This window comes from Atta cephalotes (genome assembly GCF_000143395.1).
Source record: "Atta cephalotes unplaced genomic scaffold scaffold00073, whole genome shotgun sequence".
Lineage (NCBI taxonomy): Eukaryota > Metazoa > Arthropoda > Insecta > Hymenoptera > Formicidae > Atta > Atta cephalotes.
In genome coordinates, this window is record NW_012130137.1 from 208092 (window position 1) to 223841 (window position 15750).

Below are 15750 nucleotides of genomic sequence, written 5' to 3' on the forward strand. Positions count from 1 at the left end.
AAGTAAGTAAGTAGTTATTATTGTTGTGTGTGTGTGTGTGTGTGTGTGTGTGTGTGTGTGTGTGTGTGTGTGTGTATGTGTGTGCGGTAATATTATTATAAAAAAAGAAATGCAATGCTCGCACGCCAAAATACGTGACTCTGAAGAGGATTGCCGTTTGAAAAAATTTGTAAACGAGATGCAGATCTCGAGAAAGACTGCCCATCCCAAACTTAATATTACTACAGTATAAATCGACCTGAATCAGCCGTTTTATATTTACAAGCGGATGGCATGACATTTCCTCTTTGAGGTCGATTTTTTCCGCATTTTATGAGCACGAAATACAATTTTGGACCATCTTCTTGTCCCTCCTTTTCTTTCTTCCTTTTCTTTCATTAAAACGCTTTCGAATCATCGATAGTAACATGCTCACACATACAGTGACAATGAATACACGCCAATTATCACAACAATGGTCCCTAGGATCACCGAAGACGCGCTCAGCGATAATAGCGAGATACCCATCGCAGCATTGGTCCCCTTGGTCATCCAGGATGTCACTAGTGACCGTGATGGATATGCCAATGACCATTAGGATATCCTCTTAGTAATGGGCATCAGCAGGACATTCCTTGGATAGGCATTCTGATCACTTCATGCTCTTAAAACGTGGAAAATGGTCGGACGATAAAATATCATGACGACTTTATTTCATTCGGTATATTAGAAAGGACTCTGCGCGTCGGAAATATTTTATTTATTTATTTATTTACTTCGTCGATTCGGATATTGCTTGTCTATGGCGTCGCTGTACTCTCTCTTTCTCTTATCGTAATAATAAAGATACGACAGACTTGCCTATGCGGCGGTCAACGAGATTTACGTGTACCTATTTACATGTAAATAGGCGGTAAGTAAAGTAGGCGTTGAAGAGAGCGCAATAGGCCGCGGTGACATTGCGCGTATTTCTTCTATTATCGAATAAATCGCATTACGGTAAAAGTAGAGTGTGTAAAAATCGATATTCTCGAAAGAATCATAAGAAATACGGTCCGCTTATATTACGTTTTTGTTCTTTCGATTAACATTGATCGTTAGCACACTCATCTCTTTCATTTACATGGATAATACTAATTAAATCAGTAATTTAATTTGTAAAAATTGAATCGATAAAATATTGATCTAATTGATAAGAATTATCCTTGTTGAGAGGCATAATGAGAAAGAAGTTTTGTTTATCTCAGGAAGCGAACAATTGAAACTGGTCTTTGGCAGTATCGCCTCGATCTTAATTCTGTCTTACCTGGATTATCATATTTTTATCGCGATTATTTCCGTCTAAGAGATCTTGATATTAATCCAAACATATCTCGTCGCAATGTTAATCTTTATTAAAATGCGCATGAAATAAAGTGACGATAAAAATACAAATATAGAAAGTGCACGCAAAATTTAAAATACGAATGTGCATTAAAATAATCATAAGTAATCGAGCACGTACATAAATCTATCAAGTAATTGTTAGGATAAAAAGTCGTTCTACCCATTTTGATTCATTCGATTTGCAGTTTACAATATTATAATATTATCAGCCACCTGACATGACTGTAATAATGAAACGAAACAATACAAAGCAATAATTGTAAATAAAAACAATTTTGTAAATATATCCTTCCCGATCTGCAATATTAGGACGGATTTTAGCGGTAAAGTGTAATACGGAGATTTATCTTATAAAAGCTGATGGCATATTAAAATCATATTTTTATGATTAGCTGAACATTGCATTTCATTTGCTTATCGTCGCATTATTTTATTCTTAAGCTTTGTATTCACAATGCTAGAAATCGATCCGAGATCTCTGAAAAAGAATTAATAAATTACATTTCTGAACAATTCGCACATATGATTAATTATCTTACTCCATTTAGATCTTGGACCAATTTCTAGTATCGTGGAGATAAGACTTTATATAGTGATGCCGATAGGCAGTCATCGATCTCTCGCTGTTTTCTCTGCACGTTTTTCAGGCACGCTTCAGGTACTAATGCCATGTTTTCATTATCCCTGATAGCTCTCAATATTTCTTTCGATCGCAGGCTACGTACAACGATAGTTTCATCATTGGTAACACGAGCAATCCTTGTACGCATTGTACATAGACAATTTGCATTGCGACTGACAATTCAAATATAAAACTTTTGTTTAGGGGACTTCAATGACATTAAGAACATACTTTAAAAGGACATATTTTTAATCTTCTACAATCAGTTATTACATCAAAATTGAATTTTAAAATTAATATTAAAAAAGTTTTAATGGTTCAAAAACATTCAAATCCATCATTTCTGGAAAACATTGTTTTTTTAATTGTGTCGTTGTTGTAGCAAGCAACTGAGCGATATATTGTCAAGATTATGAGAGTATCAATCAAAAGGTGGTTTAAATTGTAATCGCTCATTGTTCATTATTGACAAATAAAATATAAAACCGTTCCATACAAACAAGTAACTAATTACTGTCTTTCAATATTAAATTAACCAATATTAAATTGACCGATATTAAATTTCTGTAAGGGTCAGAAAGATGATCTCTATATATATCAAGATTGAAAATTGGGTCCTCTAAACAAGAGTTTTATCTATTCAGAAAAGTAAAAACCCAACGAATGATATCGAGATTCGATAACGATTAACGTTCAATGCCTTTCCTGTGAATGAGATCGCAATGTGTCGGTTTGTAAGCATATATTACTACGCGAATACTATAATTTGTTCAATACTTGGTGCGCGATATTTTTTTATTTTTTTGATTTATTTCATGACATGCTCTCCTTTTAATCATGTTCAAATATTTACACTGGAACCTACTTCGCTGTACCTATGTCACGCATCGGACGAAAGTCTGGTTTGAAAAAGCTTCATCAGGCGCGATAAAAGTGTACGTACTGGCAGCTTCCATTATCCCTCGTTTTTTTTTCCTTTTCTGTGAGCACATGCGACATTGTACATTTCCAAGAGACTTAGCATTTATCAGTGAGTTGACAAGATTAAGTGGAATGTCAATAACATCGATACGGTATGTGTAAGAAAATTCTCGCATACGCGTAAAAATGAATATCAATGAATTCTTCATTTAAAAGAGATCAATTAAAAATACACGATTGACAATATTTTGATACAAATAATCTTGGAAATAATCTCGGAATACGCATAATTTCGCAAGAAGATTTTATCGAGGCTTTTTTCTCGCACTAATTGAAAAAGCAAATTGCAAATTCTGAGAAAAATATTCTGGCTGTATCAATCAAAAGTACAAATAAAATAAATTTTGATTATATAAATTAAAATTTTGATTATCGCAATTAAATTTTTAACTATTTCAACTAGAATGTTTGACGGATTTAACTATAAGCGTCTCATTTGCACTTCTTTGATTGAATTTATTCAAATTCCAACTAATACAAGTATACATGTCCAAAATGTGTAATACTTTTTTATGTTTATATATACATGTATCAATATACAGATTATCATTTTTACGGGAGCGAGAAATCTTCTCACGATCGTACACTTGAGCAATGTTCCGAATGATCGGCGAAACGATGCTTGATTGGCACGAATCGCATCTGCTGATGACTTTGTCACTTTGGCATGAGGGAACGGTAAGATAAATTGAAAGAATATTGCTCAGGGGCAACGATACTTTGCACAAAGATATAATTGTCGAATATTACAAATCTTACGTTTCTTTTCAAGATAAATCACCTTCTTTACTTGCAGAAATGTGCTGCATCTCACTTTATGGCAAAGCGAAGCGAAAAGCTATCGTGTGCGGTAAACAAACAGACGTCTGACGTTCTCTTGATAGAAACGGTCATCTAATCAAGTAAAGAGATCTTTTGTACATAGTCCGGATCTTTAAAGATTCGTCGGAAGAATCTATCGTGTATCATGTATTAATGTAGAATTTACATTCGGTTTGACCGAGTTTGCGAATATTTAGTGAAAATATTTCGAACGTAGCCATTAAGAAATTGATTACGTCTAAAGAATCAGTCCGGCGAGTTAATGAGACTGAATCAGACTTTGAATTAAAGCGTCACTCCAGTTCTTCGAATCGTCTCAATTTGTTCTACTGACTGGACTCGAATTATTGAACTTGTCAGCTCAATTATTCCACAATTACTCTTTGTGTAATTTATTTTTCAACCTTCGCATTCATCCTTTAGTACAATGCCTATATTCTGAAAATAAGCGCGTATTCTTTGTAAAAGCGAAAAATCTGTGGCGATATATTTTATTAGCGCATATTGTGTATCACGTGTTTCTTATACAACGCAATCATTTCTCGATCCTTAAACAAACTAGAAAGAAGAGAAGATGGAGAAAGAGAAACGGAGAAAGAGAAGATAAGTTGGTGGATAAAATTCGAAGAATCAAGCGCGACATCAGTAGAAAGAAATATGTATATTGGACGTCAAAGTTGATGAGGTGCATCGCGCGTTTTAGATAATATCCTTGATAAAATTCTTATGACCTACGACGAAATTTTTTTAGATGATAATCGACGTGTGTGTGTCCTATACCGTCCGAATTAATTAATTGTTCGCAAATCGCTTTTACTCGACCAATGAATGGCAGAACGAACGTTGTAATCTGGTGGACACTCGTGACACTGCTAAATTCCTGATTATTCCCTACGAGTGTAGCAAATGGGATTATTAATGCTAAGAATAATGAACACTTGGAATCGCGAATAAAAACCTCCCCGACGGGATAGAGTCTCCTGACAGAGGGAGATTAGAGAAAAATTTACGGCTGCTGATGGGACAAATGTAACCGTTCCCAGAGATGCTTTTGAAAGCGTGCAAACACGCAATTCTGTCAACGAAGACAGATGGACTCTCGCGATGAAATACGTCGCGTTTATCACCTACATATCTACGAGTGTCCACGAGTATGACGTACGAGAGATACAAATCGTGCGTGAAGTTCGGGATACCCCGCAAGAATGAATGTTCTCGTCGTCGTCGAGAGGCGATGAGTCTCCGGAGATGGGTTCCTTCGTAATTGGTAAATATTGTCGTGTCGACTCGTGGTCATATGTGCACTCGACCCGTATCTGGTCGCGACCAAATGTAAAGCAGAGACGCGAAAACAAGTCGCATCCGTGTCAGTCCTTGGCTACCCGATGTTGGACATCAATAGCAATGTGGAGTAACAAGACGGTTTACTATCCGCATGTGACTTCATTGTATCTCACAGAATGGCAATTTATTGTTTACTTCCTTGGTCTGTTCCTGATCCTGACTGTTGCCGCCCTCGCTCTTTGGACTGCCCGCCTCTTCCACAGAACCCCCACCGCTGCCATGGGGGCACATCGATTGTCATCTAAGTGCCAGAGTGGATATCATCGGCGGTCGGGACGGTTTGTTATCAAGAATCCTCTCGATTTCGCTCATTATGTTTGCGTTTAATTTTGGGATAAGCTGAAAATTACGTATTCTTTTTACTGTTTGAGTTCGGTTCTTTATTAGCCATGCAAAATCCAATCACACACTAGATCACGGATTAGAAACTGATATAATTTTATAACTTTTTAAAAATGCTGAGAAAAATCTATAATCAATCTACAAAATCTACAAAAATCTACAATCAATTTTTTTTAATTCTTTATGTATATGTATATATAAATTCTGAAATATTCTAAGATTTTTTTGTTCTATAATTTTCAAATAAAACTTGAAGAATAAAATTTGAAGAAGTTTAAAATATTTTTCAGAAATCTTTATAAATTAAAAATATGAAAAATTCTTAAGAATATTGAGATATGAGAATTTTTTTATAATCACAGATTATATAATAATTAATAATAAAAATTATTAATAAATAAAAATCAAAGGAGTTCAGTAAACCGTTCTCAGATATAATAAATCAAATTCAATCAGATATAATAAATGATGTATAATATAATATAATGTATTATGATAAAAAAACGGACAAAATGTGATTAATCAGATATTAACTTTGCATTTTTATTTGTATCATTTATAAAACAAGCCAAAACAATCAGATCAGTAAATCTATTGATAAGCGAAACGATTTATGTATATCTTTTGATGTTACGCGATATCTAACATTAGTGAGAAAATTGCTTTCGATTCATCAATTAATCTTAGACGATATCATCTAAAATATATATAGAATAGTCTTCCGCGAAAGCAGACAAACAACTTGTTTACCTGTAAGCTTTGGAGACTCTCATACAATTGATCTATATTGGATGCACCGAGCAGAAGGCACTGAACACTTTCATTCTTTAAAGACCATGCGATGGCTAGTTGCCCGAAAGAACACCCCAGTCTTTCGGCAAGAGCACATACGTCCCGCAATTTGTCCGAATATTTCCGAGTCTCCTCATCTGCGGATTTGTCTTTCCACGCGTACTCCTGCATTGCAAAATCAATCGTTAAAACGTTCAGAAACAAGTACACAATTCGCGTTTTAGCATCACAACACTTTTTATAAAATTATTATTTTATATGATAAAAATAAGAATAATAGCCTTGCATTTTATTTAGAAATTATTATTTCTAAACAATTATTATAAATAATAATAAATTTATGATACTATAATCGGCGGATTATTCAAAATTTTTGAATAAATATAGATGGAATATATGTAACTTTTTAATATTTCTATGACTTTTTATTATTATTTTTATTTAATATTAATTATCTTGTTTCTAAAAATATATTAATCTTCGCGTACCTCTTTATACAAAGATTGAGTTTCATCCTCCGTCCAACTAAATGAGGAATATTTGTTCTGAAATTATAAAAATTATTCTTTATTTTGATATCATTTTTTAATCACATTAAAAAATTGAATTACTTTATATTTTTGTGACTATCTCATTTACTTTCTCAATTTATTAAAATTACGTAATTTAATTTTTTTAATACAAAAATACTCTCGTATAACATAAAATAATAATATTTATAGATTTATATAAACACTTTTTCGATAAAAAATAAGATAAATTAAGAGTAAGTAAAAAGTAACTATATGTATACATATATATATACATATAGATGTAATACAGATATTTATTTTAGACACTTACTTTATAAGAAGATCTCGAGAGAAACGATACTCCGCAATCTTCTGGCTTCGAAGAAACCATCCCTATGGTGACTGTAGACCAAGCCATTAAACCAACACCTATAAAACAATTGTCAATTGAAAATATCGAAAATATCATTGTAAAAATTTCTTTTCATGATATAGATATTTTATAATATTATGTTTTATTAACACGTTAATTGCCACTGTACGATTACGACAACTTTATCCGCGACGCGCCATTTTTATATATATCAACATATTATTTTAATTAACACAACGATATAAGAATAATAAGGCTAAGATATGAATAAAAGCTCGAGACGTAAATATAAAATAATTTCTTTAATAAAGATACAAAAGAGGGAACGTGTATTTTAATATACGTGTATTTTAATATACTTAATTATATTTATTCTTTATCAAAACTCAGAATAAAATTTTTATTTCTTTTCAAAGCATTGAATTAAATAGTTGGCGTTTATCTATAAATATCAATTATCAATTACGAAACTACGAGTTAACTCATATCTAGCAGTCAATGTATTAAAGATAAACAAGAAGGTGGATTGATTACCAATTTTGTTATATAATTCTGGCATATAAAGTTCAGGTTTCTCTCTATAAAACAGATGATATTCCGCTTGTTCGACGATAGGCGTCACGCAATTAAATTGCCGACAATTCGTATAGGCTTCCATAATTTCCACGGGTGTCCATCGCGATGTACCCCAATACATCACCCAGCCTTTGCTTATAACATAATTCATCGCGCGAACGATTTCTGGAATATAAGATCACGTAAATACGTGAGATACAGAGAACACAAACAAGATTTTTTTATCGTGAGAAATTATTGTGAGATATATGATAAATGATGCAAAGTTGATGCGTGAATCTCTACTTTTACGATGAAATAAACATCTATAAAGAAAAAAAAAAAGAGAGCGGAAGTGTGTTTCAAAGCGTGTGAGGATAAAGGTAAAATAGCTAGATAGTTCTCTTGCACACATTTTTCGCATAATATAAAGCATACATTAACGCGATACGTAAACATAAGAAGTTTATACATATTTACAACAAGAAAATAAATATAAAAGTATATAAATATTTATATTTATACATATAAATATTGTACAACCATGTAGAATACACATATTTTTACAACAATGACTTTCCATTTTCACATAAAAATATCGAGTACAGAAAGAAGCACACGATAACTAGTACGGCACAATGCAACTGCCAAACATCAAATCATCATCATAGTGGAGATTCTTTGTGACTTTATTACTAGTTTCTTCAAATTATGTATGGACTAAGATTTTTTGTGGAATTGAATTACATTATACAATTTAAAATTATAATATAAAATAAAATGAAATAACGTGTCAAATTTTGAACTGATATAAAAAAATTCTTATTTTTATTAATTATAAAATAACTTTTCTCGTTCTACGAATGCATCAATCCAAAATCCAATCTTAAAATGCCAATCGTACATACAATATGCATATCCAAAATGGTTTATATTTCGATTTTGTACATGCATACTATCAGATTAATGATTTCTTTCTATAGTTTGAAGATTTTTCGACTTGTAAACGACCTTGATAAGTAATTTTACCTTTATCCAAAAAAAACAAAATTATTATAGGACATTCTTATGGGAAACTACTTTTAAATCTATTATTGATGAAAAATGAGATGTTTTAAGCTCTTAATATTTAAATTAATGAAAAAGTCTAATAGAAATCATAAACTATTTATAATAATAATCGATTATAAACTTTTTAAACTGAAATTAAATAAAGATTATTGAAGATTATTTTCCTAGGAGTAATTGAAATAAATTAAAAACACGCGTAACAAATCTAATAAAATTTTAAGATGAAAAAGCAACATTCTGTTAACACGATAATGTTCCTTATATCTAATTTTAATATTAATTTTTTAATATTAAGTAATCATCTCTCTTCGCCTTCTTACAGCAGAAACAATAAAAATGTGTTTCTCTTCTCTACTCATGCTAAATTGTGCGTTATCGTGACGGGCATCTTCATGTAAAATTATTGTCGGAATTTACAGTATATATCACAGTATCGTAGCACACTTTGTGCAGTGAAGTGCCGTAAGTGTTTGAACGATGGAATGGAGACGAGGAAGAGAGAGAAAGAGAGAGAGAGAGAGAGAGAGAGAGAGAGAGAGAGAGAAGAGAGAGAGAGGATTCGAATTTTTTGAATATTACTCGCAAGAGAAAGAGGAATTGGAAAGTTACCTTCCATCGGACACATTGGATCGACTTTGTGGATCATGACAATATCGATGTACGACAGTTGCAGCCTGACGAGCGAAGCTTGCACGGACTCGATAATGTGTTTCCGCGATAGTCCGCGACCCTCGGTCCTATTCAAGAATAGGCAGATATTATCAATCTTATTAGACGCTGCAAACGGAATTAAATAATAATAGGGATCATAAGAGACAGATAAGACGTGTGCGGGGCGACACGTTATGGCACGTTTCCTTGCTTCCTTCGTTACACAATGCACGTTATCGAACACGAACCGAAACAACAACGACAAAATAACGACGGCTCGATGCATGAGAACCTAGTTATCGATCCACGTGTCAAGGCAAAGCCTCATATTCGCGCCATCCACTTGATATTAAACGAGGCCGTCTCGTACCGAGATTCACTTCTGCACGATGTGTCTCCCTATCGAGTTCTATAATCCTAAAAATAAAAGCGATGCAACTTACGGATGCCTGGAATAAAACCGTCGCCGACTAATTATCGATGACACGCCATTGTAATCCACGCGTAAAAAAGTGTCTTAAGGAAAGGTTCTGTCTTTTTCTGTGTATCGATATATAAGAAGTATAATATGATCAGTAAATACGATACGTGATAAGGTATCAAAATAACCTTCAAGTTACTGATTGTTAATGATTGGCAGAAGTTTCTTTATTGACAAAAAGAATTAAACTCTGTTATTTCGTGAAATCGGATTAGTTTTAAGATATAATTTCCCTTATAATATTTCTTAATAAGAACTGTATAAAATCATAAAAAAGAATTTCGGAGATTTTTTTTTTAAAGAAAACTTTGTCGATTTTCCTCCATTTATCTACTTTTACGATTTAGTATACAAGCATTACGCACAGTGTCTAAGCATCTCATGCTTAGTGTACACAGAATACGCTATTATAAGCCAGCTAGAAATGATTAAAATGATCGAATCAACGTCGATTGGATGTCGATATGTCAATAAATAGTCAATGTCGCAAATACTGGTTAACATTTTTATTATTATCGACTTCATAATTGGTACATTAATTGAGCGGTATTGCTATAAATGTTCTATTTTCCTTCGGTCAATTCTACATCGAATCGACGCAAAGTCGGAAAGTATAGTACGTGTATATCCGCAGAACACGAACTAACATCAATATTATGAGTTTCTACTCAACAATGCTATGTACAACATATATACTTATTTCATATATAATTTCCCACTTAACAATATAAAATAATATAATACATATGAAAACATAATTGACGTGGTTACTATAATATATACAATATCTATATTATTATGTAGTTGTAATGTTCTGCGGGGTACTGTATATTTGATGACAAATTGGTCGAAAGTGAATAAAAATATTCTAGAAATATTCGCATTTTATGCTGAATTAACATAAGAACAATTATGGCGAGGAAGATGACAAAAATATCAACTAGCATTCAACATTCGGCAATTCAACTAACGTCGATTCGATTAATCATTTCTAGCTGGCAAGGATACGCGAAGGATAAAGTTCGCAAGCCGATGGGCGAGTATAAGTTCGATTACACTGAAGCCATCGATCGAAAAGCATTCACGTCTAAAGAAAGAAAGAAAGAAGAAAAGAAAGGAAAAAAGAAAGAAAAAAGAAAGAAAAGAAAGAAAGAAAGGAGAAGAAAGTAAAAGAAAAAAAAAAAGGAAAAGACCGCGCTTTCGCGTGCAGTAGCGTTACAACATCGAGAGCCACCGAGAGCACGTTGAGAGCCACTACCCAGCTCCACTATCATCAATGCTCGCTAAAACACCACCATCAATGACGACGACGACGACGATGACGATAACGACGCCACCGACCAATGACACCGAGACACGCGCGAAGAGACACTTGGACGGCGCTCTACTCACTTGGTATTCCAATAAATTTTCGTCGTGACCACGTAACTGGAACGGTTCCAGGCGCGTCTCAGCAGAATACGGCCAAACTGGATTTCGGCGCGGTGGCCGCTGTGCGCCTCGCTCAGGTCAAATACATTAATTCCGCTATCATAGGCGAGGGCCACGACGGCCTCCGCGGTCTCCTCGTTGCTACAGCCGCCCACGCCGAATGTGGTCCACGTTCCTGTACCCATAAAACCAAATCAAGCGACATCGGCGACCTGCATTTTGCGCCTCGTTTTTCCGGAACCGCACAACCAAAATTACATCTATCTCTAAACAAAGCCTTATTTCATCGGAAAATAAGATACTGGCATGCAAGATCGACATGGAAATAGACTCGGTTAGTTTTTAGTTATTTTGGGTTTGCAAGAAATAATAGGAGTTATTACTGTGCTTTTTTTATTACATAAAAAAACAGAATAATAATGATACACTGTTAAATATCATAATGTCAAATTGTATCTAATTTAAGTTGTTTTTCATTATTTCTAGGTCACTATTACTCTCGCCTCCCACAATATGTCGTTAATTTAATTGAAACAAAAGAGCTAAATCATTTAATTAAAAAGATTGTATTAAATTTGATTTTGGTTTACTATTTATTAAATGCACGTATTAAAATGAATGCTGTTTTTACTTCGAAACTAGCCAGAATTGAATGAATTGAATGAATTGATTTTGACATACATGGAAAAATTATTAAAAATAACAAAATGTTATTTTTTAATTCAAGAGATTGGGTTACCATTGTTTATTTGATATTTAACAATGTAATAACGATAACGATCATGTTCCAATATACACTGTACATACTGCCAATACTGGAAATCTATAGTTTACGGTTACGTGTATTATAGATTTTCAGTATCTGCAGTGTATATAGAGGAACACGACCAGAGACGATCCACCAAATTGCCGTTGTCAATTATAAATTAAGCTTAAAGTACGGAGTTTCGTGTTGCTAGCTCTGCCATGCGATTTGTCTAATTCGTTTCTTGAGTCTTTAAAGTCTATTAAGCCTAATTCTACAGCACCTATTAGTAAATTGTTTTAAATTCACGTTTCAAACATATCCAGCCGGTTTTGCTGGCGGAAAATTACTGCAAAAAAAGAAGATATGAAGAAATTATAAGAAATTATAAATGAGATAATTGTGGAATAATTTATGGAATCAGAATAAATTAATATCGCAAAGTAACATTGTGAGAGTATGCTCCTTAATTTGTACTTTAAATAGTAGATGTATATTAGAGGTTTAAACATGCTTTTTATAAAAATTTGATTTTTTTTTGTAAAAAAAGAGTTAAGTTACATAATATTTTATTATTCTTTGTCCTTTCCTTTTTAGTCATTTTTTAAAAATAAATATGTTTGTTACTTTTTTCAATCTTTTTTCAACTCGTATCTTGACCATTCTATCCTTATTTGCTTTTGCGTTTATTAAGCTTAATTTTCTCATGCCCGTTTCTACCACCGCAGATTAACTTTAATCTTGGTTTAACTTGCTTTTTTTTATCTTTTCCCAATTCTAAGAATTAGAAAAGAATAAAGAGTAAATTAAACTAAAATTAAAATTAAGCTACATTGGTAGAAATGGACGCTACTGATACAATTTTTAATGAAAAAGTAGATATACGGTACTATTTTTTTTTTAATTTTAAAGAAAATATTTGTGTAAGAAATTAGAATCGGTATGGAAGAAAAATTGGTAATTAAGCGTTTATTCTCGAATTAGATATACGCAGCGAAACGTGTTTGCATAGATAAATAAATATAGTCCATTCTGCAATTGCGTAAGCGTAATTGCAAATAATTATAAGAATTAATCATTCATAATTGAACATGAGAAAAATATTCGAGTGACTGTAGTTAGTCATCTCTTACAACTACGATCACTCACAATTACTACGTTCACGCTTATATAATAATGCTTATAGAATGGGCTTGCTATTTGAATTGCTTGTATTTGAACGCAAATCGGCTATAAATCATAGATCGGTATTCATATACAGTAAAAAAATATTTTATATTTATGTTGAATTTTTAACATATTTGAATGTTAATTTAATATAATGTGACTATGTTATTTAAAGATTTTGTGTTAAATTAATATTCGATATTTACAAGTATGTAAATAAACAAGTATAAAAATAATGTATTTTAAAACATAAATTCTAAGATGAAATATGTATTCGTTTAACACATCATAAATATTAATTATACTGAAAAAATATGCTTCCATAGTTTGCTTATAAATTATATGTTTTTTGTGAATTTTTTTACATAATATTTGTGATACTTTCTAGCATATTCATTTTGTGTTAAATTAATACAATTAAAAAGTTTGAATGAACCGTTTTAGGCATGTGAAATGTATTAAATTTAACACAAATTTAACACAAATTTTACAATATAGTCAGTTTTTATATTTAAAACCATCTCAAATTTAACATTTAAGTACTTTAAAGTAATTTTAAATAAACTTAAAATATCATAAACTAATCAAAGGGACATTATTTAAGACAATCTTAAAATAAGAACAAACTATGAATACCAGTCGTAGTGCATCGTACATGTTATATATCCGCAACGAAACCGTGATGAGTGGGTGCGTTGAAAAATAAATAATGAAAACTTGAAATCCAACAAGCGGTGGTATTGGATGGACCACGATAAAAATCCGAGATAGCCGATAGCGGATGTACTTTCCGGAATCGATTCGGCCGCAGATATATCTAACGCCCTATGAGAAATGAGAGGGAGGGTCTAGGGACAATATATCTCCTTTGAAGAGAGATAGTATTCACGCGTTCAGAGATCTCAGAGAAGATGACTCTCTACGAGATTAGAGGCAAAATATACATTCAGCGTACCTAATCCAACATTGGAAACACGTAGACCGCTTTTGCCCAAGTTGCGGTAGCGAATACCTGGCGAGGGGTGCTGCAAACGTTGCGCTTGTGCGGCAATGCAGCTAGTTAGTAGCTGTTCTTTCGTTCCGGTCGTGTTGCTGCAGTGCACGCCCGAGTCTACACCGCCGCCACCGCCGCCGCCGCCGTTGAACTCTTCCATGCAATCCAAACTTGCTATGGGTGCACGGCAGCTGCGCATACAATGTGCAAGAGTTATCGCGTATCGATGTCGATATACGTCGCTGTATTGTATGTCCCGTGTGACTATCGGTCGATCGGGATGTTCTAGGAGCACTGGATGATCAGAAGTCCTTCCTTAGACAGTTTCCAATGTCCAGGGAAGTTGCAATTACTGTGCGCAAGTTCTTCCCTTCCTTTAAAAAGTCTTTCTTCAATTCTTTTCAAAGTCTTTCAATTTTTTAATTTCGAAATGTAATTTTAAATGTCTCGATAATTTGTTATCAAGTTAAATATTCGTTGAAAGGAACTCGAAATGAGAAACTGATTGAATAGCAAAGTTTCGATGTATCGATAAGATTTATCTCATTGAAACTTTAGAATTTTTTTAAATAAAATTATAGTTAATTACAGTTTCAATTAATTCCAGAGTTATATAAATAAGATTATAGATAACTGTTTCAAAAATTTACAAATGGAATTCGAGCAAATACAAGTTCCAGGATAAAAATGTTTGTTTAATAAATCTATTTATGAAATAATTATATTATTGTTAATATTGTTAAGATAATTGTCAAGATAATTGTCTTTTGTGTTTTAGTTCACGATTAATATTTAGTTGTTCTCGCATTATCAATCTTAATACTTTGTAATAAAAAAATGTGAAAGAAGAGCTGTCAGGCTCTTAGGGGAGTCAGTGCAGTTAACAGTGAGAACTATGTATTGTGTTTATTACAATTATAAAGACGTAGATGTATATAATATTTAGACGTTACGACACATCTTCAGTACAAAGTAATACTCTTTGTCTTACTATATAACACAAGTTCATTATAATTTTGGTTTCTCCAAAGTTTTCAGTTACATCGATAATTTTTTATTAACGTTACAAGTCAATACAGCTTGGAAAGATTTTTTATTTTTATTAAATTTCAAACTTAAATGTATTTGAATATCAGCAGAAATCATTTGTATCGTAAATCCAATGATTTTAAATCACACTAGAAAAAAATGTTTTATTCTATGAACCAACATTTTGCTGATAAAATATTAAAATTTACTGAACAAAACTGTTCAATTAATATAAACAAATATTTCTGTTATTTACAGAATAGAAAAATGTGTTTTGCAGAAGCAACTAAATTTTTTGTATAAAAAATATTTGGTTGCTGTTAAAAAATATCTCAATTAAACAGTTTGCTGAAGGTGCTAAATTCATTTTCCTAATGTGAGAGGAAGGAAATATAAAATTCATCAATAATCTTTTCGAGTTTGTGTGTGTGTGTGTGTGTGTGTGTGTGTGTGTGTGTGTGTGTGTGTGTAGT

The 15750-nt window shown here is 32.5% G+C and overlaps 1 protein-coding gene across 1 annotated transcript in view; it reads right to left on the minus strand.

The window, feature by feature from the left end:
* Positions 1-5371: 5371 nt before the first annotated feature.
* LOC105624108 (voltage-gated potassium channel subunit beta-2) overlaps positions 5372-15750 on the minus strand; it is a 13625-nt gene continuing 3246 nt past the window's right edge. Inside the window, exons 2-9 of the mRNA XM_012205467.1 lie at positions 14210-14439; positions 11304-11517; positions 9389-9516; positions 7688-7894; positions 7112-7209; positions 6757-6813; positions 6227-6433; positions 5372-5473 (exon numbers count right to left, since the gene is read on the minus strand). Of these exons, the coding sequence (XP_012060857.1) occupies positions 5372-5473; positions 6227-6433; positions 6757-6813; positions 7112-7209; positions 7688-7894; positions 9389-9516; positions 11304-11517; positions 14210-14439 (1243 nt within the window). The remainder of the gene's footprint in view (positions 5474-6226; positions 6434-6756; positions 6814-7111; positions 7210-7687; positions 7895-9388; positions 9517-11303; positions 11518-14209; positions 14440-15750) is intronic.